Here is a 27685-nt window from a genome sequence, read left to right as displayed (position 1 = left end):
CTTGTCTTCTGGTACCTCCGGTCACGGTGCAACTTGTGACCGGGTAAAGTGCGACAGTCTCTTGAAGAAAAATCAGTTCTTCTATAAAACCGGTAGGGGGCGCTTTAGGAAGCGCAACTATTTACAAAGGGAAGGTATGGCCGCTCTCAGTCCTCGGCCAGGTATTAGGAAAGGGATGACCGCTCTCAGTCCTCGGTCAGTGGGGTTAAGGGACACACGGGTTAACAGTTCAGTTCTCTGGTCCCAACGGGGACTATATTAGCAGCAACGGTTCACTGTGCCCCGACGGGCAACTATATACAGCTTCTACTCTGCTGTACTCAACGACGACGTCCTCCTGCTCTTTCCTTGTGATTAACTTTAGCTTCAGACCCGTCCGGGTCCTCTTGCTCCTCCTCACACCGCAGCTCCTCCTCCGTCAGGCGATGCACATGGAGGGCGTAGGGTCCTTTGGCACACTTGTGCCGGGTGAAGGTGACCTCGTCCCCTATATAAAGGTCACGACCTCTGTGTCCCTCCGGTAGGTGGGACTCAACGTCTCTTCTTGTCACGAAGACGTCGCCTGGGGTGCGGTGATCTCGGATGAAGCCCCACCCGTGCTGCATATTAAACTTGATCACAGTCCCGGTGGAAGGGGGACCATGAGCTGCACGGGGACTCCTCCTGGCCCGGCTCTTCTGCTCCGCGCTCTTTATTTGGGCTTGTTGTTCCCGGACCCGCCTCTCTCTCCGCTCCCTCTCAAAGACCTCGAGCTGCTGGCGGCAGCACTCTGCACGCTCCGCTGCGGCTGCCCGAGTCTCCTGAGTGAACCCCATGAGGTCTTCTCCGGTGGGATCCCACTCAAACTGGGTCTCTTCTAGCGGGGGCGAGATCCTCTTTATGGGCTTTGGAGCCGGGATCAGGGGTTCGTCCATGGCCCTTGCTTTTTGCAGCTCCAGCTGGATGTATTCCTGGGGCCATACGAAGGGCTGCCCATCCGGGCACGTATGCTGGGCGAACAGGTCCTCACCCAGGTGCGGTACTTTAGGTGTTATGGGCGCCGTGGTGGTAGCGGCGCCCGGGTTGACCAGGCCTTGCGACCAGGCTTGAGGCACCTTGAAAGTAAAGGGCACCGTAAGAACGGCGGCGCCCTGTGTTACTTGGCCCTGCGACCAGGCCGGTGGCTCCGCGGAGGTAGGGGGCGCTGTTGGTATTGCGGCACCCGGGGGTACTAGGCCTTGCGACCAGGCCGATGGTACTTCCTGCTTGGTCACGCTCGGGGTCGAGGCGTGTGACGTCACAGGGGTCGCGGCTGCGGCTTCCGGTTGAGGTCTAGTCTGTGGCGGTGACGTTGCGGTTACGGGCACGGCAGGGGGTACTTCGGGCTCTGCGACGGGGAGCTGGGGCAGGTACGCGGTTTCCCGGTTTGAGGTAGAGACGTCCCCTTTACCTGCCTCCTTTCGTTCGGCTCCCTTCTCGGCGCCGTCTCCGGCCTTCAGTCCTCCTGCGCCATCCTCAGAGGCGGTCTGTCTCCTCGTCTCGGGTGGCGTGCTCCGCGGACGGGTTCTTGTCTGCTGGGCCATCTCACGGCTCCACTCCGCCAACGTCTCTCGCTGCACCCGGGCCATCCTCCGTGCGAGGCCCTCCAGCGCAGTCTGTGCACACTCCCGATCTCGGGGGAGCTGTGCCAAGACCTCCACTAAGCCTAGTGGGGTCGTTGCTTCTAGCAGGCTCCTGACCAACGGGTCGGTGCTGCTCTGCTCTCCTCCCGCTGTCTCCAGCAGGCCTTCTGGAGTGGCGACCGGCAACAGGCTCCTGACCACTGGGTCGGTGCTGCCTGGAGTGGCGGCCCGCATCAGGCTCCTGACCACTGGGTCGGTGCTGCCTGGCTCTCCCTCCATCTCCGGGTAGGCTCTTTCTGGACTCTCCTCCAGGCTTCTTGTCTCCGGGTGCGCTCTCTCTAGACTGCTCCAGGCGACACCCATCTTTGCTCTCTTGTTCTCAGTCCTCCCACTTCGAGGGCGGTCCCAGGGCCACTTGGTGATTGTCAGCTCCAGGGGCAGTTCTTTCACGCTGACAGACACCTCTAGCATCACAGTCTCTGTTGGTGGGGGCGGTTTCCACTTTTGGCGCCATTTTCGGTCCTGGCCCACGATGGGAGGTGGCCTCTTGCCACCCTCTGGCACGCCCATAATGGCGTCCGCTCTTCCAAGGCGGGAAACCTTTGGAAATGGCGGGAATCGTCTCCCAGTGGCGGGAAACTCCGCAGATGGCGGGAAAAAGCTGTTAATGGCGGACAACCGGCGGGAAACGACCTGTGATGGAGTCCGATGGCGGGGACCCTCCGGAACCGGCAGGAGACTTCTTTTTAAGGTATCGGTGTACTTTTCTTCAGGCACGCAGTACCCGGTTGTTGCGGGCAAGTAATCCTGCCGACTACGCCAAAGTTGACGCGCCCCCTGGGCCATATTCTTTAGGGGAATACCCGGAGCCGGATCAGATGGGGGTTGTAGTCTCCGAGTGGCTGTGACCCGGTCCGTGCCCAGGGTGTCAAACTCAGTGTGTGGCAGTCCTTACTGATGTTACTAAAGTTCTTTATGTCGACTACGCCACCCGTTGAATTGCGGTCACTACGGCCGCCGCTGCAGCAGGGTCCGCTGAGGCTGATGGTGTTTGTGCAGCTTAGGTGGTATAACCCCCAACGGTAAGGGTATAGCCTCAGGGGGGTCAGGTGCAGAGGATGGTGGTTGTGGAAGTGCAGGGATGATGGTAATGAGAGTCAGAGTCGGGTTGTGCAGTTCAGGGTTCTTTACTTACTGCAGATGTTCCGGTCACTCCGGCCTTGAGTGACCACCCGAGCCGTGCTGCGTCCACCAGGTCCTGGACTCGGCCAACCCCCAAGTAGTTCTGGAGCGTGGTTCTGAGCTCCCGTTCTGTCCTGTCCTCGTCTCTGGCCTTCCCCACCAGGGATCCACCTATGTCCGGCTCCCTCGGGCCTTTTGTTGGCGAACCCTTGCCTCTGGGTTCCCTGACCCTATGCGTGGTCTGCCTTCTGAGTGGATATGGTGGGTGGCCGTGGCAGATGCTGCCCACGGCCTCCGGTCTCTGGCTGAGGTATGTTGTAGCCCCCACCAGTTTGGGATCCGGTACCCTGTTGCCAACTCTTCACCCTGTGGTTGTATTTGGGTTCTCAGAGTTCCTTCTTTCTCCCCCTCTGGGTCTTTCGTTCTCTCCTCTCTCAGTCTGGGCCTGGGGCTGCTCTGCTCCTCTGCTTTCTTCCACTGCTCTGCAAAGTCTTCACTACAACAGGCTGACTTCTCACAGACTGACCCTGATCTTAGATGGTGCCCACCTTAAATACTCCCTCTATGTGTGAGCTCAGGTGACCAGCACCCAATGAGCTCCTAGCACTACCCAGACTGCTCCCCCTATCTGCCCCTACACTACTGGGATGGTCCACCCCCCTCCCACTCCAGCCAAGGACAGACTCGATCGTACCTGCACATTATTAAGTGGGAGTACCGTTGGTCTGCCCTCCGGAAATGGGATGTGTGTAGTGCATGCAGCCTACTGAGCTCAGCTCCACACTCCATCCTTACCCGGGAGTGGAATATCACACCTCTGGCTGAGGTGCAATACCCCTGTAGCAGCCGAATCCTCAGGGTGCTACACAAGCTGTTGGCTACAGAAATGCTGCCTTTCCGCCTGGAGGACACAGTGGATTTTCCAGGCCTTATGTCCGTCGCAGTGCCCCAGTACCAGATGCCCAGTCGGCACTACTTCTCAAAGAAAGGTGTGCCTGCGCTGCACCAGCATGTCGCACACAACATCACCGCTTCTTTGAGAAACTCTGTGTGTGACAGGTGCATTTCACCACAGACACTTGGACGAGTAGGCATGGACAGGGACAAGGTGTGCCTGCGCTGCACCAGCATGTCGCACACAACATCACCGCTTCTTTGAGAAACTCTGTGTGTGACAGGTGCATTTCACCACAGACACTTGGACGAGTAGGCATGGACAGGGGCGTTACATGTCGCTGACTGGGCACTGGGTAACTATGGTGACAGCAGGACAAGGGGCTGCTCTCCAAGTCTTACCGTCCCCACGAGTTTTGCGTCAATCCTCTTTATCTCGAAGTTCCTCCACTGCTTCTGCCTCCTCAACCTCCTCTCGGTCCTCCACCTGCACCCAAAGCCTGTCTGGTAATGCCACCTGCTTTCTAACTGCGCAGAAGGAATCCTGCACACCTCCTTACTATGCTGGCAGCAGGGCTCAACGGCATCAGTGTTTACTTTGAAATGTCTGGGAAATGTGAGTCACACAGCTGAGGACTTGTGGTCAGCTCTGGAGACCCAGTTTCATGAATGGTTGTCTCCACTGGACCTGCAACCGTTGAAGGCCGTGTGCGACAATGCTGCAAGCCTGGGTGCGGCCCTTCGCCGGGGCAATGTCACACACGTGCCTTGTATGGCTCACGTGTTGAACCTGGTTGTCCATAAATTTTTAGCCCACTATCCCGGACTAGATGGCCTTCTGCAGAGGGCACGGTCGCTGTGTGCTCACTTCCGCCGTTCGCATCCCGCAGCTCAACGACTTACATCTCTACAGAAGTCGTTGGGCCTGCCAGTTCACCGGCTGAAATGCGATGTGCCGACACGGTGGAATTCAACTCTGCACATGTTGCAGCGACTGTGGCAGCACCGACAAGCCCTGGTGCAATACGTTCTGACGTATAGCCTGGGCCAACGAGATCCAGAGGTGTGGCAAATCACGCTGCAGGAGTGGTCTCAGATCAGGGACCTATGAAGATGACGCGCCCCCTGGGCCGTGGGGTACCCTGAGCCGGGCCGGTAGACGATGGGGGTTGTAGTCACTGTGGCGGTGACCCGGTCCGTGACCCAGGGAGGTCAATCCAACGGTAATTTGTATATATGGATTTTATAATGTCCGACTACGCCACCTGTGGAGTGCCTCCAAAGGGGCCGCCGCTGCGGAACAGTCCTCTGAAGCTGGTGGTTTTGCAGCAATGGTATTATTACTCACCACAGGAAGAGTGTAGCTTCAGGGCAGTGTGGGTGGATGATGGTGGTTGTAGTGCAGGGAGTCAGTAATGAATACAGAGTCCGTGTGATGCAGTCCCAAGATCTTTACTCACAGTTATTGCAGTCCAGATTACAGGTATCAGAGCAATCTCACCCGTCGTGCTGTGCGAACTCAGTGAGGGGCTCAGTCCACCCCCAGATAGCTCCGGAGTACTTAGCTGGACCCCCTTCTGTGTGTCCTTTCTCTGGCCTTCTCCCTGCACCTCACACCCAGTGACACTTCTACCGGTATCCTCGGGACTTGGCGGGCGACTTGTGTTCCGTCCCCTGGGTCCTATGTGGCTACCTTCTTAGTGAGACTGGTGTGGACTTTTGCCTGCAGTACATGAAATACTGCAGCCTCCGGTTTCTAGTTGAGCCTTGCTGTTTCTCCTCTAGTTGAGGGACCACTTCCCCTTATCTGGCCTGACCCCTCTACCTCCTGGTAGCAGCGGGAGTACGGGTGGCCTTCTGCACGGCCCGTAGCCTTAGGGTCCCTTCGGTTCCTGGAGCCTTCTCTCCTTCAGTCCTGGGCCTCCCAGGCTTGGCCCGCCTCCGGAGCAGAGCTCATGCCGAGCCTCTGCTCCTGTCACTTTTCCTCCTCTGACTGGCTTGCTCTTTCTAAGATGGCTTCCTATTTATACTCTCCCTGTCATATGCTCCCCTAAGCTGCTCCCCTAAGCACCCACTACATAGGACCCTCCCACCAGCTAGGGACCTGGGACTGTGCTCTCCCTTAGGAGCAATCTCGCCCTACCCCCACTGCGGGTATGTGTTGGATGCAGGTGTTAGGGTCCCGAGCCATACGCCTTTCTTACCTGAGGGTGAGATACCACACCTCTGGGTGAGATGCAGTAACTCTGTGGCGACTGAACCCTCAGGGGCGCAACACACCCTTCTGCACAGTTTTGAAATGGCGACGAAGATGTTTAGTGCTGACGACGATGCCATTATCAGCATGACTATTCCGGTGATTTACATGCTGGAGCACACATTAAACAGAATTCAGAGTCAGGTGGTGGGACAAGAGGAGGTGGAGGAAGTAGAGGAGGAGTCATATGCGGAAGGGATAACATCTCCAAGGTCCAGACGGTTGGCAGCACCAAGACGGCAGGCATGGGAGGGTGGGGGAGAGGGATTAACCAGGGTGCATGGTAGCAGCCAAACTGTTGAGGAAGGTGCAGGAGCCGAGGAAGAAGTGGAGGATGAACTGGATGGGCATGGAAGACTCATCAAATGAGGGAGACCTTGATCACATTTCTGTTGTGCGAGGTTGGGGGGAGAGCGCAGAGGAAGGAAGCATGATTCTTACCTCGCTACCAACACAACAAGGACTTGGTCCTCCTGGATGCGCAAGACACATGAGTGCCTTCTTGCTGCACTACCTGCAACATGACCCTCAGATTGCAGAATTCAAAGTAATCCCGACTACTGGGTTGCCACACTCTTAGATCCCCGGTACAAAAGTAAATTTGCCGAAATAATTCCTGCCATAAAAAGGGATTGACGCATGCAGGAGTATCTGCAGACGCTGCTGCAGAATCTTGCATGTGCTTTTACACAAAACACCAGTGGTGCACGAAGTGAATCTCACAGTTCTAACTTGCCAACCGTGGGACTGTCGAGTCTTCATCACTCAAACCGTAACAGTAACACAGTATCTGCTGGTAACAGCAATTTTGTGGAATCGTTTCACCACTTTTTTAGACCATCCTTTGCAAGGCCACAGGAGACAAGAAGTCTGACACATAGTCAATGCCTAGAGAGGATGGTGCAGGAGTATCTCCAAGTGAACATCGAAGCCATGACTGTGTTACTGGACCCTTGCTCATTTTGGTATTCCAATCTGGAAAAATGGCCGGAGCTCGCCACTCACGCCTTGGAGATCTTGTCATGCCCTGCAGCCAGTGTTCTCTCTGAACGTGTGTTCAGCGCTGCTGATGGTGTGCTGACAGATAAGCGCAAGCGGCTGTCCACTGAGAATGTAGACACTCACGTTCATAAAGATGAACAAATCATGGATTCGAAAGGACTTTTCTAACCCTGTGTTATCCTTGGGAGACTAAAAGCTTGAGGATTTGGTAATATCACCTCACTAACCGTTTTAAGCAACTGTGGGGCAATTGATGCCACTTAACCCTAGAACGCATGACCATAAAAATCTACACTTTCATATACCTGGGGCCTTTTAGGCCCATCTGCAAATAACATGGAATAACTCAAACTCAAATGACAAACAACTATATACATGAAGAATACCTAGAGTTTCAAAATTCTAACTAAAGTAATCTTGCAGAAAATAGAAAACAATTAACAGGGCGGGACTGCGAGGCCCCAGGTATGCGTTCTAGGGTTAAGTGGCGTCTGTGCCACAATTTTGGGAAAAAATGGAGACTCTTTTTGGAGTCCCCTTGCTGTGTCTTATGTGACGTTGGCATCGTCAATTCCAGGTGGGTTGGGTCGCTCCCCCCCCTTTTTACTGTAAGAAACTACATACACTATGGCTTGGGGTAACACAGATGGTTGAATCTGAAGAGCTGTTTACTCCAAATCTTCAGTGTCTGCTAGTCAGCATAGAATTTTTAACTGCATCTAGCCTAGGCAATACTTTGGGCGTAGTAGCCCAGCTGCGAAGCAAGCTGCACCGCCTGTGTATCTAATAAGAATTTTTAAATGCATCTAGCCTAGGCAGACTGTGGGGACCCCCAACCAAACCCAGACGCTCAGCCCCCTTACCGCCCCCCTTTCCTTGACAATACAATAATGTAACTCTTACAACTGGATGGGTGAGGATCGGTCACAGCTTTATTAACTCTTTATACTCATTCCATTAGAAAGGCATTTTATTTCTAAAATAATTCAGCTTGTTGCAGCATGCCCTGGGTCTCCACTCCGGCAACTTGGTTAACAAGTGTAACTCTCCAACATGTCCTTTCTATTTCCAGGCCACGGAGGATCCTGCGTACTCGTATGCAGGACTCTGACCCCCACCCATCACTCTTAACGCTTGTTCCACTCCGTCCTGGAGTCCTGACAGGAATATGTCCAGTCCAATATCCATTAAGTGAACACCGTCGGGCCGTATGAGGCCTGCTTTATCTCCTTCCAGTTGTCTGTGTCGTACCACTACACCGCCTCTGTCTCTTCTAAATTTTGCCATCCGAATATTTATTACCCACCTTGTCCGTTCGATGGCCGTGATGTCTCACGCACCTTGCCATACCACTATCGGCACAATCTCTGACCATACTATAGCTAGTTTTGTGAAAAATTCTCTGAAGCGCTCAGTGTCTAGTTTCATTATTGCCATTAGTTATGCGCTCTTGTGATGACCTAGGTTGTTTCCCCCGGCCTGTATAACTAAGATGACCCGACATCTTGCCTCTCTCCCTACCTTGATTACCTCCATTAGTACCTGTGGCCATAGCAGGCCTCTAATACCTCTCCAATTGAAATATGTGTTATGAAACTTTAATTTACTCCAGCCTGGGCGGACTTTCGCCCTTTTTTCTGCCTAATATATATACGAGTGGCCTATCACCCACACTGTTGGCTTAGCGTCACCTGTAAAAGAAACAAACCACGTTAGGGTAGCAAGTCCGGTCTTATGTATCTTGCGAAACACGTGGATCGCCATCTCCCTATCCTCTGAACTTCCGTTTCTGACAGTGCTGCTCTTGCTGCTTCCGTGGCCGCGCCTATGCGGAATGAGTGTGTCCCTTAATCTTTGGGGTGGTTCCCTGCCGATGTTATGCATTTATTAAATATAGCTTGGAACTGGTATCTTGATAATGGCGTTCCATCAATGTGTGATAGGAAGAAATTACTTTGTGATCTGATGGTTAGATATGTTTTTACTATTGTTACCCGACTCAGTGTACCGTTTGTGGGTTGTAGAAGTACCCAAGTGCCCCTGCCCGCTGGAACCGTTTTCGATTTGTGTATGCGTAGACGTATTGCATTATTGGCTATGACTACGTCCTGGTGTAATAAGTCTCCACTGGTGGTAATTTTGGATTGAGGGACTAATTCGCTTATGCATAGCGCCCCGAAGAAGGCGATCACAAATGCAGTAGACAGTAGTGTTGCTTCAAATTGTGAGTGTCATGTTAATGGTGTTAGGGATATGATGTGAGAAATCAGTTTTAGTGACACGGGACGGGACGTCTACACTCCTGACTTGGCTGACCCCTTTTCCACCCTTTTATGGATTGTCTGATGATGAATCTTCGTCACATCTCCCCAATTCAGTAGTTGGAAGTGAAATGCTACTCCGGTCAGACACCGCTGCGCTGACGCACCTGATATGCCCCTTGTAGCATTGGCGTCTCTGCCCTGTACTAGGCAGAGACGCCGTCCCTCTCACCTCCCCGCTCCTGGCGCGGCGTCCTCCAGCGTTTCTATCCCCGCTGCTTCCGGCACGCGCTCCTTCCCCGGCAGTGTGCATAGGGCGCGCGCGCGCGCGCTCCCCCTCTCTTAAAGGGACCGCGAACGCCATCCTAAGGATTCCCCGGCCAATTGCCGGAGGACCTCCCATATATAAGGCACCTCCTCCAAAATGGAGGTGCCTGAGCAATGTTGTTGCAAAGCCTTCACTCTGCTTCAGCCCTTAGGTCCCGTTACCAGTTACCTGCCAGTCACCTGCCAGATTCCTGCTTGTTACCTGCCTGTCACCTGCCAGATTCCTGCCTGTTACCTGCCAGTCACCTGCCAGCTTCCTGCTTGATACCTGCCTGATTTCCGCTTACCTGCTTGCAAGCCTGCTGTCCGACGGTCTGTCTTCCGACACCTGTCAGTCTGTCTATGGACCAGCCTGCCCGCTCACCTGGGAGCGCTCACCTACTACCTGTCTGCAAGCCTACCTGGAGGCTCCGCCGTCACGTGCTGTGACGACCTGCCTGTCCAGAGACTCTTGCCCGCTCACCTGGGAGCGCTCACCTGCTACCTGCCTGATAGCCTACCTGGAGGCTCCGCCGTCACATGCTGTGACCACCTGCCTGTCCAGAGACTCTTGCCCGCTCACCTGGGAGCGTCCACCTGCTACCTGCCTGCTAGCCTACCTGGAGGCTCCGCCGTCACGTGCTGTGACCACTTGCCTGTCCAGAGACTCTTGCCCGCTCACCTGGGAGCGTCCACCTGCTACCTGCCTGCTAGCCTACCTGGAGGCTCTGCCGTCACTTGCCGTGACCACCCGCCTGTCAAGAGACTGTCCCCGTCACTTGCCGTGACCTCCATCCCTTCTACCCAGAGACTGCCCCCGTCACTAGCAGTGACTACCTGCCCTCCTTCCCTGGGAGCCACCCGCTTCCTTACAAGGACTGCCCCCTTGTATAGTTGCTCAGAGGTTCCACCTCCCAGACCCGTTACAGTTTGCTCGGGCCATGGAACCCGGTGGTCCCCAGATCTCTGATCTGCACCAGGAAGTCTTACGTCAGAAAACTCAGCAGGAGGTGGTACTGTCCTATCTACGGTCCGTTAACTCTCGTCTAGGCGCATTGTGTGACTCATCTTTGTCTACCTCTGGTCCAGCCGTGCCCATTCCTGCGGTACCGCAATCCAGTCCCTTCATGGTACCCGACTATGGACCTCGGCTTCTGGCACCTCCACGCTTTGCCGGCGAACCTACTTTAGCTCGGGGTTTCATAAACCAGTGCACCCTGCACTTTGAGCTATTGGCATACCAGTTCATCTCCGACCTGGCCAAGGTGGCCTTCATCATGTCAAATCTCACTGGGGAGTCATTGGCATGGCTAAATCCCCTGTGGGAGAGAGGGGATCCCCTGGTGTCCGACCTGCCGTCTTTCCTCGCTGCTTTCCGGAAAGTCTTCGATGAACCTGGACGGAAAACCTCTTCTGCCTCCTCTCTGCTACGTCTCCACCAAGGGAGTCACACCGTGGGCCAATATGCCATACGGTTCCGCACCCTCGCTTCTGAGCTTGCCTGGGAAAATGAGGCACTGGTGTCCATCTTCTGGGAGGGTCTTTCCGGTCGGATTAAGGACGAGTTAGCTGGTCGGGACATTCCTACCACTCTGGATGACCTGGTGTCACAAGCTACCCGGATTGGCATCCGGTTTCAAGAACGTGCCAAAGAGACTGCCCGGGAGAAAGAATTTTCTTGCTCTGCTCCTACTTCCCTGAGACCTGCCTCTCAACCAGTCACTCCGCGGGCACTCTCGCCTGAACCTATGCAGATCGACCAGACCAAGATGGTCAGATCTCACCAAGAATCTCGCCGAGCCGAGGGAAGCTGTTTCTATTGTGGCAGTATGGAGCACTTCATCCGTTCCTGCCCGGAAAAGCCGGGAAACGCCAGTGTCTAGGACCGCTCGGAGAGGTCGTCCTAGACAAAAGTAAGCCCTCTCTGTCTCTGACTTTACCGGTCTCTATAGCTTGGGGAGAAAACCGTCACTTTGAACTCGCCCACCTGGATTCTGGAGCTGCTGGAAACCTCATCTCCCAGTCTCTGGTAGAGAGATACCGTATTCCCACCAAGTCCCTGGCTGAACCATTGTCAGTCGCCTCCGTGGATGGAAGACTTCTCTCGGAGACCATCCTGCTCGTCACTGAATCCATAACCCTGCAGGTGGGAATGCTGCACTCTGAGGAAATCTCATTCCATGTGCTGTCCGGACTTTCTCACTCCCTGTTGCTAGGTCTACCTTGGCTCCAGACACACGAACCCGTATTGAACTGGCGATCCGGTGAAGTACTCCGATTGGGTCCAGACTGCCATAGGACCTGCCTGGATCCGGTCCGCCCAGCTCGCCCTTCACCTACTCCAGCTAATTTACCAGGTCTCCCGGCTCCTTACTGGCCCTATGCGGACGTCTTCGGTAAGAAGGAAGCAGAGACGTTGCCACCCCATAGGCCATATGACTGCCCGATCGACCTGGTACCTGGCACCACTCCTCCCCGTGGGCGTATCTACCCGTTGTCTGCAGCCGAGACCCGGGCCATGTCTGAGTACATTGAAGAGAATCTGGCTAGGGGATTTATCTGAAAATCTACCTCCCCGGCTGGAGCCGGATTCTTCTTTGTCAAAAAGAAAGATGGCTCGATACGTCCCTGTACTGACTACAGAGGACTCAATCTCATCACAGTAAAAAACAAATACCCCCTGCCGCTCATCTCCGAATTGCTTGACCGTCTCAAGGGCGCCAGGATCTTCTCCAAGCTGGATCTACGAGGAGCATATAACCTGGTCCGTATCCGTCAAGGAGACGAGTGGAAGACGGCATTCAATACCCGGGACGGTCACTATGAGTACCTTGTGATGCCCTTCGGTCTCTGTAATGCTCCCGCTGTCTTTCAAGAACTAGTCAACGACATCTTCCGTGACCTCCTGTACTCCTGCGTATAGGTATACCTGGACGATATCTTGGTCTTCTCTCCGGATCTCCCCACACACCGAAGGGATATTCGTCAGGTCCTGCTTAGGCTTCGGCAGAACCACCTCTATGCCAAATACGAGAACTGCCTCTTCGACCAAACCTCCCTACCGTTCTTGGGCTATGTCATCTCCCAGACAGGTCTGCAAATGGATCCCCAGAAGCTCTCTTCCGTTCTAAAATGGCCTCGTCCTGAAGGTTTGAAGGCGATACAGCGATTCGTGGGGTTTGCTAATTACTATCGTCTTTTCATCCCACACTTCTCGTCTCGGACTGCTCCCATATCTGCACTTACCCGTAAGGGGGCTAATCCCAGGACATGGTCGCTTGAAGCCGAGGAGGCCTTCCTTTCATTAAAGAAAGCCTTCGCCTCTGCTCCCGTCCTGCACCGTCCGGACTGTAATAAACAATTCTACCTGGAGGTTGATGCCTCCTCCTCCGGAGCCGGAGCGGTACTCACCCAAAAATCTTCTACCGGGAGAATGGTAACCTGCGGCTTCTTCTCCAAAATCTTCTCCTCGTCTGAGCGCAACTACTCCATAGGAGACCGTGAATTGCTAGCCATCAAATTGGCACTGGGGGAGTGGCACTATCTGCTTGAAGGGGCTCTCTACCCGGTAATTATCTACACGGATCACAAAAACCTGGCATATCTCCAAAATGCCCAGAGACTCAATCCTCGCCAGGCCCGGTGGTCATTGTTTTTTGCCCGCTTCGACTTCATTCTTCATTTCCGTCCGGTGGACAAGAACGTCAAAGCTGATGCCTTGTCCCGGTCCTTCCTGTCCTCCGATCAAGAGGAGGAGCCTACGCACGTCATCGACTCCTCCAAGGTGATGAATGTGGCCCCCTTGGATCTGACTCGTCTCCCACCCGGTAAGACGTTTGTAGCTGTACCAGATCGGGAGAGGGTTCTTCGCTGGGGACATTCTTCTAAACGAGCTGGCTAAAGACTTTATCCGCCACATCTTCCGTCTCCATGGCCTGCCCCTCCACATCGTGTCGGATCGTGGGGTTCAGTTCACCTCACGCTTCTGGAGAGCCACATGTAAGCTGCTAGACATCACCCTGGACTTCTCCTCCGCTTACCACCCACAGTCCAATGGTCAAGTGGAGCGGATCAATCAGATCCTGACCAGTTACCTCCGGCACTTTGTTAATGCACACCATTCGGACTGAGTGGATCTCCTACCATGGGCCGAGTTCTCTTACAATAACCATGAGAGCGAATCCTCTTCCAAATCCCCGTTCTTTATAGTCGGTGGCCAACATCCCCGGATTCCACTTCCTGTCTCCGTTTCTGTGGACAACCCTGATGCGGAGTCTCTTGTCAGCGAATTTTCTACTATTTGGGAGAGTACCAGGTCCGCTCTTCTTCTGTCCACTGAGCGGATGAAGAGATATGCTGATAAGAGACATCTGGATCCGCCTCAATTCCATCCGGGAGACAAGGTTTGGCTCTCGTCCAAACATGTGCGGCTCAAAGTACCCTCCTTCAAGTTGGGCCCTCGATTCATCGGTCCCTTCGAAGTCCTTAGGGAAATTAACCCTGTGGCCTACAAATTAAAACTCCCGGCCACCATACGGATTCCCAACTCCTTCCAAGTATCTCTCCTCAAACCCGTTGTCTTTAACTCTTTTTCCAATAATCCAGGTGCCCCTCCTGCTCCGGTTTCCGCTAATGACATCTTTGAGGTAGAGAGTATTCTGGCCTCCAAGAGGGTAAGAGGAAAAACCTTTTTTCTGGTAGATTGGAAGGGATTTGGTCCTGAGGAGAGAACTTGGGAAACCAGGGAGAACATCAACGCCCCGCTTCTCCTTGAAAAATTTCTTTCTGGCCAAAAAAAGAGGGGGCCTAAAGGGGGAGGTACTGTAGCATCGGCGTCTCTTCCCCGTACTAGGCAGAGACGCCGTCCCTCTCACTTCCCCGCTCCTGGCGCGGCGTCCTCCAGCGCTTCTCTCCCCGCTACTTCCGGCACGCGCTCCTTTCCGGCAGTGTGCTTAGGGCGCGCGAGCGATCCCCCTCTCTTAAAGGGACCGCGCGCGCCGTCCTAAGGAGTCCCCGGCCAATTGCCGGAGGGCCTCCCATATATAAGGCACCTCCTCCAAAATGGAGGTGCCCGAGCAATGTTGTTGCAAAGCCTTCACTCTGCTTCAGCCCTCAGGTCCCGTTACCAGTTACCTGCCAGTCACCTGCCAGATTCCTGCTTGTTACCTGCCAGTCACCTGCCAGATTCCTGTCTGTTACCTGTCAGTCACCTGCCAGAATCCTGCTTGATACCTGCCTGATTTCCGCTTACCTGCTTGCAAGCCTGCGGTCCGACGGTCTACCTTCCGACACCTGTCGGTCTGTCTATGGACCAGCCTGCCCGCTCACCTGGGAGCGCTCACCTACTACCTGTCTGCTAGCCTACCTGGAGGCTCCGCCGTCACGTGCTGTGACCACCTGCCTGTCCAGAGACTCTTGCCCGCTCACCTGGGAGCGTCCACCTGCTACCTGCCTGCTAGCCTACCTGAAGGCTCCGCCGTCACGTGCTGTGACCACCTGCCTGTCCAGAGACTCTCGCCCGCTCACCTGGGAGCATCCACCTGCTACCTGCCTGCTAGCCTACTTGGAGGCTCTGCCGTCACTTGCCGTGACCACCTGCCTGTCAAGAGACTGTCCCCGTCACTTGCCGTGACCTCCTTCCCTTCTACCCAGAGACTGTCCCCGTCACTAGCCGTGACTACCTGCCCACCTTCCCTGGGAGCCACCCGCTTCCTTACAAGGACTGCCCCCTTGTATAGTTGCTCAGAGGTTCCACCTCCCAGACCCGTTACACCTCTCATCATTAGCTGGTGGAGAAATTCTACGGTGACTTGTGATCTGGCTTGTTCACATTGGTCAATCCGTCTGCCTGATACTAGTGGTGTCCACTCTTCCCATGCCTTACCGTATGCTTGCCACGTCGACGGGGCAACTGACGCTCTGATTAATGGCATCAACTATTCGCCACTAGATCCCATAGGGAAGGTGGGCAACTGTTGCCCGATGGGTGGGCGTTGTGGAAGAGCTCTGTGAAAATCTGCCAACTGAATTGTTATAAAGCATTAGCAGCAGCTTTAGACCCCTCAGCATAGTGGCTAGCGCAGACCCATGCATTGTGTTTTAGGCACAGGAATGCTAGCCTGTGTAGTAGGCCTAGCACTGGGAGAGACGATGATGCCATCTTATTAATGCAGTGCGCTAGGCTGGTGTTTTTTGTTATGAAGCATATATTTTTGTAAGCCAGGAGCGCACCCCATATTTCTATTGCTACCACTATTGGGAAGAAAAATTATTTTCAGTGCTAGATGCAGCTAAAAATTATTATTAATTTAAAAGCTGGTGGAGCTTGGTATAGATGGCCTAATACAATGAGTCCCACACCCTGCTAGAAGGCCAAATATTTTTTCAGAGGTAGATGCAGAAAAAAATTATATTCAGTTTGCAACCTGATGGAGGTCAGTATAGATGGACTAATAGAACTAGTCCCACACACTGCTAGAAGGCCAAATATTTTTTCAGAGCTAGATGCAGATAAAAATGATTTTGAATTTGCAACCTGATGGAGGTCAGAATAGATGGACTAATAGAACAAGTCCCACACACAGCTAGAAGCCCAAATATTTTTTCAGAGGTAGATGCAGAAAAAAATTATATTCAATTTGCAACCTGATGGGGGTCAGTATAGATGGACTAATAGAACAAGTCCCACACACAGCTAGAAGCCCAAATATTTTTTCAGAGGTAGATGCAGAAAAAAATTATATTCAGTTTGCAACCTGATGGAGGTCAGTATAGATGGACTAATAGAACAAGTCCCACACACAGCTAGAAGCCCAAATATTTTTTCAGAGGTAGATGCAGAAAAAAATTATATTCAGTTTGCAACCTGATGCAGGTCAGTATAGATGGACTAATAGAACAAGTCCCACACACTGCTAGAAGGCCAAATATTTTTTCAGAGCTAGATGCAGATAAAAATTATTTTTAATTTGCAACCTGATGGAGGTCAGTATAGATGGACTAATAGAACAAGTCCCACACACAGCTAGAAGGCCAAATATTTTTTCAGAGCTAGATGCAGATAAAAATTATTTTGAATTTGCAACCTGATGGAGGTCAGTATAGATGGACTAATAGAACAAGTCCCACACACAGCTAGAAGGCCAAATATTTTTTCAGAGCTAGATGCAGAAAAAAAATTATATTCAATTTGCAACCTTATGGAGGTCAGTATAGATGGACTAATAGAATGATGCTATGCCCAAAAGGTTTTACTTCACTAGGTGCAGTAAAAAAATTGGTATTCTATACACAGGTGGTGTAGCTTGCAACACAGATAGGCTACTCCACTGACTAACACACTCTGCAATAGGCCAAAAAAGATTAGCTTTGCTAGATTTAGCCAAATGCTGTGAAAAAAACTTGCACAGCACTGGCACAGACCTGCCTGGCAAAAACTGATAGGAACTGATGTAACTTAGTCCTGAAAAGGACTGCAATTGCATTTAGTCTTTACTCCCAACCTATCTATTTAAGAGCACAGACCTGCCTGATAAAAGTCATAGGAAATGCTGTAACCTAGTCCTTAAAAGGACTGCAATCACAACTATTCCCTACTCCCAAGCTATCTGTAGATTTGTGCGAAAATTGGCTTGAAATTAACAAGGTATAGCGCACACTGCAACAGCAGTGCCGTCTAGCATGCAGCTGCAGTAGTGAGAAAATGGTGGCGACGGGGAAAATGGCTGGGTCTTATAGGGCAAGGACATGTGACATACACTGCCAATGACACATGCCCTTGCTTGTGTGAAAAAAAGCACTTCGCTCCGTGTGTGCGCTGCTGATAGGCTGACAGATTGCACCTCCCCACTGTAAATGCGGGAAAGAGAAAAAAAAAATGGAGATCTTCATTATTCCTGCAGAGATCAATCCGCTGCCCCTCCCCCCGCCCCGCTGTACACTCAAACTGCGTATTAACATTAATTTTCATCATTACTGAGAAAAAATCCAGTTATGATTTTGGTGCACGAACAGTTATCGAACATAACCTCGAACAGCCAAATTTTTTTCAAATCGTTCGTGTTCGCCGAACTGCTCGAACACCGCCCAAAACAGCTCGAATTTGAGATTGGCGAACAGTTCGAGTCGAACAATGCTCATCTCTAGTGGTGAGCACCTTGATCCTACTGGTGCTTCACAGAATTTTATAACGATAAGCCGTGAAAATGAAAAAATACACTTTGCCAACAAAAATGTTGCTTCGGCACCAAAGTTTTCATTTTCACAAGGGTAACAGTATAAAATGAACCATACAATTTGTTGTGCAATTTCTCAAGAGTATATTAATACCACATATGTAGTGGAAAACTACTGTTTGGGCACACGGCAGGGTTTGGAAGGGAATGAGCACCATTCGACTTTTGGTGAGCAAATTTAGCTGGAATACAATGTGGATACCATTTGCAGACCTAAATTGAGCCTAAATTGTGGGAACTCCCCACAAGTGGCCCTATTTTGAAAACTTCACCTCTCAAGTAACTTATCTAGAGGTATGTTGAGCCCCTTGAACGCACAAGAACTTCACAGAATTTTGTAACATTGCACAGTGGAAATAAAAAAAATAATTTTTCCAGCAAAAATGTTGCTTTAGTTCCAAATTTTTCCTTTTCACAAGGGTAACAGAAAAAAATGGATGTCAAAATTTGTTGTGCAATTTTTTTCTGAATTTACCAATACCCCATATGTGTTGTAAAACTATTGTTTGGGCACATGGCAGGGCTCACAAGAGAAAAGATCCTGAAATGATAATACAGCAGAAACTCCCACAACTGTCCCCATTTTGGAAACTACACCTCTTGAGGAATTCATCTAGGCATGTATTGAGCATTTTTAACCTTCAGGAGAATCATAAAATTGTATAACATTGGACTGAGTCAATAGAAAATTACTATTTTTTCCGCTAAAATATTGCTTTGGCACCAAGTATTTGATTTTCAAAAAGAATATTTGGAGAAAATAAACAATACAATTTGTTACACAATTTCTCTTGAGTATGCCAATACCCAAAATATTGTCAAAAACAGTTTTTGAGGCACAGCGTAAAGCTCAGAAGGGAAGGAGTGCCATATTGGAGTTTTGCTGGAATGGTTTGAGGGTGCAATGTCATATTGGCAGAGCCCATGAGGTGCCAGAACAGCAGAACCCCTCGATAAGTGACCCCATTTTACAAACTACACATCTGAATGAATTCATGTAGGGGTGCAGTGAGCATGTTGACAACAGATGTGCCTCACAGAATTTTATACCATTGGGTGATGAAGAAAAAATAAAAGAATAATTACATTTTTACCACTAAAATGTTGTTTTGACCCCAAGTTTTTAATTTTTATAAGGGCTAATAAGAAAAAAAGACCTCACAGTTTTTTTCACAATTTCTTCCAAGTACGCCAATATACAGTGGAAAGCTCAGAAGCGAAGTAGTACAATATTGTAAAGCACATTTGTTGTTATGGCTTACATATGCCTTGACCCACATAATCACATGTCAGAACAGCAGAACCCCCTTAAGAGACCCCATTTTACAAACTACACCTCTCAATGAATTCATCTAAGGGTGCAGTGATTATACTGACACCATGAGTGTGTCACAGAATTTTATACCAATGGGCAGTGAAGAAAAAATAATTACATTTTTACCACAAAAATGTTGTTTTAGTCCAATATTTAATATTTTCACATGGGGAATGGGTGAAAATGGCACCAAAATTCATCACTCAAATTCTGCTGAATGTGGCAATGCCCCATATATGGCTGTATAGTACTGCTTAGCCACACAGTGAGACTCAGGAGGGATGGAGCGCTATTTGACTCTTGGAAAACAAATTATTGAGAATAGCATGTGGCCTCCATATACAGAACCCCTAAGTGACAGAAACGCATAATCCCACCTCAAGTGGCCCTATTTTGGAAATTACACCCTTTTGAGAATATATCTGTAGGTGTAATGACAATTTTGACTCCATGGGTGTTTTCCAGAAACAAGCAGTAGTGAATGTTGCTGAGTGAAAATTGCAAATATGCCTTTGTAGTGCCTATCCATTGCAGTGCCCACACATTGTGTCAACTCGTGCTTCTGGAGACATGGACCCCGTAGATCAAGTGTCTCTCATTGCTACAGAAATGCAAACCATGTGTACTCTAAATGTGGTTTAGGCACACTGTGGGGCACAGAAGGGAGGGGGCATTTGTATTTTGGCAGCTCAGAATTTGCTGGATTTCTTTTGGGAACACAAGAAGCCGTAGCGCTTTTCCAGAGCCTTTGTGCTACCAGTAACTTGGAAAACCCCTATATTTCCATTGACAGTTGACAGACCTGAGTAGGGACTTGCTTTTTGTGTGGATTGAGTTGAATCTTTTATTGGGAATAATTTACATAACATTTTGGATCAGTTTTATCCTGTGCCCTTAACTGAGCACTTACATTGGGGTTTTCATCTAAATCTTTGAATGACATAATTCAGATGAAACCTCTGAGGGATCCATTCACTATAATGAGGCAGCAGAGTTACTCTGTTTAGCGATGTCCTTCCTTTTATAGGTTCTCAAAACTGTGGCTGCTGGCATGGTCCAAAAGGCCACTGTAGTTGGCAGACCGGGAGGTCGTTATGACAATGATCAGCAGCTGCGATGATGTCTTCTAAATGCTGCGATCACTATTGATCTCGGCATTTAAGGGGTTAAACAGCCGGAGCTCGACTATTACTTAAGCCAAGCTCCCGTCAATGATCATGCTGGCACAGCTCCTGTGACCGGCATGAGTGTCGTAACGTACCTATACATCATAAGGGACGGGAACCCATTCCCGACCATGACATATATGAATGTTAATGGTCGTGAAGGGGTTAAAAAGTTTTTTCTTCAAACTACATCTTTTTTTATTAATTCTGATTAATACTACAACTCATAAAAAGATTTGTTGCAGCTATTCACCTTAACAGATAGACTTTAAACATTACTTGTCTTAGTAATGCATATAATGTGAAATATGTCCAAAAGTTGTGTGTACCTAGGTAAATAGGTTTTTTGCATTATATTTAAGTGCTGTAGATCTCCTTTTTATGAATTTTCTATGTCCTCTGGACCTGGATGTGACATTGCTTTGCATCCTGAAATTATGTTGTTAAAAAAAGGACTGATGCGGTCTTTTGAAAAATGAAAAACTACGACCAAGATGGGAAATGGTATCACTTATATGTTTGATGCATAATTAATATTTTATGCATAACATTCTTCTGCGTGCAAAAGTGTTCTGCTGTGCAATTGAGATGCTCCGTATTGCACTGTTGCCTTTGCCACTCCCTCATCATATCTAAGTCGAGGGTATGGGTAAAGGTGACATTTTTAATAGATTTTCCCCATTAGTTTTCATGGCAGTTCAATTTAACATGCTAATAGTAATGTAGAAGTGAGATATTTAGTGGTTACTACATGTCATAATTTTCTGATTTTTTTTTTTTATATTTTACAAGGAAAAAGCAAAATGCTACTTTTGGTCACCTTTTCTATCGCCCAATGATCAAGCACTGATGCTTTTGTAATCCCCTCTGTCTTTAATATGTGTGAGCCACAATGCCTGTAGTACTGTAAATTAAATATGCGCCCAGAAGTTGACTGCAATGGTCACTTGCTGGAGACACTTGGAGAAATACCATTAGAACACAAAGGGGAATTGAACAAGGTATCAGTGTATTTTTTTTTTTTAATTCAAGCACTTAATGCTGTTTATTTTTTTAATTTGGGTAGCCCTTTTGAGAATGTCTTCGGGTTGGCATTAGAAAAAAAAGTCACTGAAAAAAAAGAGAGAACAATTAGAAACACTGACCTGTAAGATCCTGTCTCCTTCTCGAATGCGGCCATCCCTCGCTGCAATACTGTCTGGATCAACCTATAGGAATACAGAAAAGTTCAATCAGTTTTTAATTATCCATACAGAAACAAGTTAAAGTACTACTTGAAATTACCATTTGTTGAGAATCGGCTTAATATCTATCTAATCATTATCATTAAATTAATTTGGCTACTGATGGCAGGTAATTACAATATAATAAGGATTAGAGATGAGTGGATTGATCTGCTGAGAATCGACTTTGAATTTCCTGAAACTCTTTAGTTCCAGCAGATTTAGATAATTTGCGATTCGATTTGTGAGGATCACAAACAAAAAAAACCAGCTTCACATACTGCTGAAGTTTGCTGCAACCAGCAAGCAGACTCATGACATCAAGCATGGCTGCACAAGCTTCCTCAAAATACCTTGCATCTCGCACATTAAATGGTCTAGTGCAACCAATCAGGGGGGCTATTACAGAGACTATAAAAGATGTGGGCAGGGAAAGTCATTTTAGAATTTTATATCCTAGGCAAGAAAAGTTTGAGCACACAGCTCATTATTAGCGCTCAGCGAATTTGTTTGGCATTTCAAATTCGTGTTCATGTGCCGGGTTCCGACTTGTTTGCGCCAAAAAATCGGCTCCGCCCATGAACATGTCATCTGCATGACAGCGTGGCAAATCAGGGATGTTCATGGGTGGAGCCGATTGTTTGGCGCGAACAAGTCGGAACCCCGCACATGAACACAAACTTGGAATGCCGAACAAATTCGCTCAACACTACTCATTACGTATAGGATAGAAAAAGGCTGAAACCTGATTGTAGTGCATTACTGCAGTGCTTTAACACAGTGAAAAGGGTTACAGTAATTCCGGTCTGTGAATAATAATGCAAAGATGAAAGTGAATGTGAGGGGCATCACAATAATCTACTTGTGTACCAACTACAGAGGCGAAAATAACTTGCAGCGCTGGGGTCCTGGGTTCAAATCCCACCAAGGACAAGATCTGCAAGGATTTTGTATGTTCTCGCTGTGTTTGTGAGAGTTTCCTCTGGGTTCTCCGGTTTCCTCCCACACTCCAAAGACATACTGATAGGGAAATTAGATTGTGAGTCCCAATCGGGACAGAATTGATAATGTCTGTAAAGCGCTGTGGAATTAATGGCGCTATATAAGTGAGTAAAATAAATAAATAAATAAAAATAAAAACTATTTGATACACTGCCGATTTTGCAAGTTTTCCCACCTGCAAAGAATGGAGAGGTCTGTAATTTTTATCTTAGGTACACTTCAACTGTGAGAGATAGAATAAAAAAAAATCTCATTGTATGATTTTTAAATAATTAAATTGCATTTTATTGCATGAAATAAATATTTGATCACCTACCAACCAGCAAGAATTCTGGCCCTCATAGACCTGTTAGTTTTTTTTTAATAAGCCCTCCCACTCTGTACTCATTGCTTGTATTAATTGCACCTGTTTGAACTCATTACCTGTATAAAAGACACCTGTCCGCACATTTAATCAATCACACTCCAACCTCTCCACCATGGCCAAGACCAAAGAACTGTCTAAGGATACCAGAGACAAAATTGTAGACCTGCACAAGGCTGGAATAGGCTACTGGACAATAAACAAGCAGCTTGGTGAGAAGGAAACAACTGTTGGCACATTTATTAGAAAATGGAAGAAACACGAGATGACTGTCAATCTTCCTTGGTCTGGGGCTCCTTGCAATATCTCACCTCGTGGGGTAAGGATGATTTTGAGAAAGTTCAGGAATTAGCCCAGAACTACATGGGAGGACCTTGTCAATGACCTGAAGGGAGATGGGACCACAGTTTCAAACATTACCATTAGTAACACACTACACCATCATGGATTAAAATCCTGCAGGGCATGGAAGGTCCCCCTGCTCACACCAGCACATATCCAGGCCCATTTGAAGTTCACTAATGACCATCTGGATGATCCAGAGGAGGCATGAGAGAAGGTCATGTGGTCAGATGAGACCAAAATAGAACTTTTTGGTATCAACTCTACTTGCTGTCTTTGGAGGAAGAAGAAGGATGAGTACAACCCCAAGAACACATCATCCCAACCTAAAAGCATGGTGGGGGAAACATCATACTTTGGGGGTGCTTTTCTGCAAAGGGGACAGGACGACTGCACCATATTGAAGGGAGGATGGATGGGGTCATGTATCGCAAGATTTTGGCCAGCAACCTCCTTCCCTCAGTAAGAGCATTGAAGATGGGTTGTGGCTGGGTCTTCCAGCATGACATTGACTTAAAACACAAAGCCAGGGCAACTAAGTAGTGGCTCCGTAAAAAGCATTTCAAGGCCCTGAAGTGGCCTAGCCAGCCTGCAGACCTGAACCCAATGGAAAATCTTTGGCGGCAGCTGAAACTCAATGTTGCCCAGTGACAGCCCCGAAACCTGAAAGATCTGGAGTAGATCTGTATGGAGAAGTGGGCCAAAATCCCTGCTGCAGTGTGGGCAAACTTGGTCAAGAATTACAGGAAAAGTCTGACCTCTGTAATTTCAAACAAAGATTTCTGTACCAAATATTAAGTTCTGTTTTCTATTTTATCAAACACTTATTTCATGCAATAAAATGCAAATGAATTATGTAAAATTCATACAATGTGATTTTCTGGATTTTTTTTTTAAGATTCTCTCTCACAGTTGAAGTGTACCTATGATAAAAATTACAGATCTCTCCATTTTTTTTGTTGGCAAAATTGGCAGTGTGTCAAATACTTATTTTCACCACTGTAAATCTCACTTGGTCAACTTGTTGGTGTTGCAATCTCTGCAATACTACCTTGTGGAGTTGACTGCCTTTTGAGAAATGATGGGGGTGTGCTCGGCCTCATTGGAAGATACCCAGCTGCAAATTTTTTGCAGGAGAACGAATGCTTGACTTGTCTTTGAGCTTCAAAGTGCACTACACAATAGACACGTGAAGCAGTAACTATGGGTATAAGCAATACCCAATCTGATCAGGTTATCAGCTGCAAGCATTGACAACCTAACATTTGTCAAAATGAATAAGGCATGGATCAGTGCCCTCTTTCTTTCTCCAAAGGCTGATGTCAAAGATTAGACTGGCCATGCCATCTGCTGATCTGACTATTCATTGTCTGTCTCCTACACAGTTTTGCTGCCTCAGGAGCTGACATCTGCCAATCAGCTACACAGCTACTCCTTGTCCAACATGCTATCTATATTGTAGTAATGCTGCTGCCAAGGCGGTCATTGCCTGCCCTACACTGCCAGACATCTCCTTGCCTGCCCTTTCCTATATTTCAACAATGTGGTTTTAGCCAAAGACACTGAACAATCATACCAGCTACACATCTCCTCCCTTCCCACTGTGTTTTTTAGCGGTTAACTGTACTAATGCTGAGGCAGCCGCTTCTGGTCCTACAGTGCCAGACATTTCCTTGCCTGACCCGTAAAAATATTTTACTGTGCAATTTCTACTGCTGCCGCTGCCACTGCCTCTGCACAGCCATGCCATCTTCACATCTCCTGGCTGCATCACTAAGGCTGCAATAAAGGGATCAAATTGGGTTCAATACAGTCTAGTGTTGAGCGAGTATGTTCTGTCCGAGTATGCTCGGGCCGAGCTCCGAGTATTTATAGCTGCTCGGTGATATGGTTGAATTGCTCCTATGTGCATGATTTGCAACTGTTTGGCAGCTTTATTACATGTGAAGAATGTGTAAGAAATAGACATTCTATTGAAAAATATCTGTCTATAGTAGGGTTCGCAAACTCCAGTCCTCAAGGCTCGCCAACAGGTCATGTTTTCAGGATTTCCTTAGCATTGCTCATGTGATAATTACATCACCTAAACAGGCAATAATTCCATCACCTGTGCAACACTAAGGAAATCCTGAAAACATGACCTGCTGGTTGGGACTGGAGTTGGGGAACACTGGTCTATAGTATTAGAATTTGCCTGGGAATTCCTAACATATTATAATTGCATTTAGACGTACACTAAGCAAGGCAAAAATTCAATTTTGGTATTTTAATTGTTAGCATGATGGTACTAAATATTCGGCTGTATGTGAATGTAGTGCCAGTGCTTCTTCTTTACAAGACATATTGTAAAGAATACATGAATTATAAAAGAACTCTGCATTTTTTTCTCATACAGGCCTATCAGGTGCAAATCTGCTTTCATATCGCTGTAAATAAGCATCATTAAATATCCTGCAATTGTTACTGATGATATATTGAGATAAATCTTGACAGTTACGCAAGGCTCTTGAGCTGTCCAGATGTTTAATATTTCTGTAATGAATAATGATCCAGTGTCCAGAGTGAGAACACTATCTATCACCTTCAGTTGATGGTTATCCTAAGTCATTTATTTGGCCCTGTCATCCCATAAGCTATTTTTCAAACAAAACACCTCAAGTGTAGCATTTGGTTTTAGGTTACATTTCATATACGGTGAAATGTTCACTAGGCTCTCTTTTAATAATAGCCTGTCACCAAAATAATAAACCAAAGTCTGCTATTTAATGGTAAAAGACAATGTAATTATATAAGATAGTAAAACCCTGCAGTAGCTTGCCCTTTGGAAATACCCCAGGCTGATGAAAATGATATAATGATTTTATAGCTTAGAAAAAATAAAATATATTAGATTGCTAGAGGTAATTTATCAGAATAATATTAGAGTAGGATAATGTACAGTCACATGCTTATTTAATTAATTAAATCTGAGTGTTAATGTTAATAATCCAGATTGTGTCACTCTATTGTTGTATCATAAAGTCCATGCACATTTGGAAGCAGTCGGTTATTGTTTGTTGCCCATTATTTAAGCAACAGTTTCAGATTTAAAAAAAGACATTTATTTCAATTTTGTAGCAACCGTAGAGTCTTTCATATTTAAAATTGCATCAGAATTACAGAGCTTTCTAATTTTAGACAATTGGAGTAAACCAGAATGAAGTGGTTTTCCAATTTTAGACATTTATGGCGAATCCACAATATGACACCTCTGAGATCTCAACCTATTGGGAAAATGGTAGTGTCACTTTACACTATGGTCAGAAATACTCATTAGTGTGTCGCAGGTTGAGTAGGGACTGACTTCGGGTCTCCTGTCGTGAACTTGACAGCCTAATATATATCTATGAGGCTGTTGAGTTCGGGTTGGGAGTCTCGCTGTCTGTCCATGAATCACATGGATGTGTGAATACAGTGTGAGATTGCCGCATCCAGGTGCAGAGTGAATGGAGAGGTAGATACACGCTTGGACAAGTCTCTCTTTTTACAAGATTGCTTTTCAGTTTTTAGAACTCCCATAGACTTGTATAGGAAAAAGCTATTGCCATCCATCTCACCTGGCAAAATGAATGAAAGTCTCATTTCAGTCTTTCAACATTTTGGTGTTTAACCCTAGAACGCATACCTGGGGCCTCGCAGGCCTGCCCTGTTAATTGTTTTCTATTTTCTGCAAGATTAGTTTAGTTAGAATTTTGAAACTCTAGGTATTCCTCAGGTATATAGTTGTTTGTCATTTTTGTTTGAGTTATTCCATGTTATTTGCACACGGGCCTAAAAGGCCCCAGGTATGTGAAAAAGTAGATTTTTATGGTCATGCGTTCTAGGGTTAAGATGAGAAACCTCATTTAAGTATGCACATATAGTAGTTACATATGTTGTCAGCAGCTGTGTAATGTCATATGTACAGCTAGGGAAAAAAGACTCAAATTAAATATAGTTGTGGAGGAGTATATCAAAGTCCATTTTCCCTTTTTATGTTAAGTTAACCAAAGGTAGGTGAAGGTACAGGTGCATCTCACTAAATTAGAATATCATCAAACAGTTAATTTATTTCAGTTCTTCAATACAAAAAGTGAAACTCATATTTTATATAAAATCATTACAAACAGAGTGATCTATTTCAAGTGTTTATTTCTGTTAATATTGATGATTATGGCTTACAGCCAATTAAAACACAGAAGTCATTATCTCAGTAAATTAGAATATTTTATAACAACAGCTTGTAAAATGTTTTAAAAATCCGAAATGTTGGCCTACTGAAATGTATGTTCAGTAAATGCACTCAATACTTGGTCGGGGCTCCTTTTGCATCAATTACTGCATCAATGTGGCGTGGCATGGAGGCGATCAGCCTGTGGCACTGCTGAGGTGTTATGGAAGCCCAGGTTGCTTTGATAGCAGCCTTCAGCTCGTCTGCATTGTTGGGTCTGGTGTCTCTCATCTTCCTCTTGACAATACCCCATAGATTCTCTATGGGGTTAAGGTCAGGAGAGTTTG

The 27685-nt window shown here is 47.9% G+C and overlaps 1 protein-coding gene across 1 annotated transcript in view; it reads right to left on the bottom strand.

The window, feature by feature from the left end:
- PDZRN4 (PDZ domain containing ring finger 4) overlaps positions 1–27685 on the bottom strand; it is a 296579-nt gene that overhangs the window by 31771 nt on the left and 237123 nt on the right. The window contains exon 5 of the mRNA XM_073652007.1: positions 21364–21426. Coding sequence (XP_073508108.1) covers positions 21364–21426 — 63 coding nt within the window. The remainder of the gene's footprint in view (positions 1–21363; positions 21427–27685) is intronic.

This window comes from Phyllobates terribilis, unplaced genomic scaffold (genome assembly GCF_046119375.1).
Source record: "Phyllobates terribilis strain yellow unplaced genomic scaffold, ASM4611937v1 Scaffold_11__3_contigs__length_659146591, whole genome shotgun sequence".
In the NCBI taxonomy this organism is placed as follows: Eukaryota; Metazoa; Chordata; class Amphibia; order Anura; family Dendrobatidae; genus Phyllobates; species Phyllobates terribilis.
Note: the sequence above shows the minus strand (reverse complement) of the source record. Positions and strands in the feature narration are given on the sequence as shown.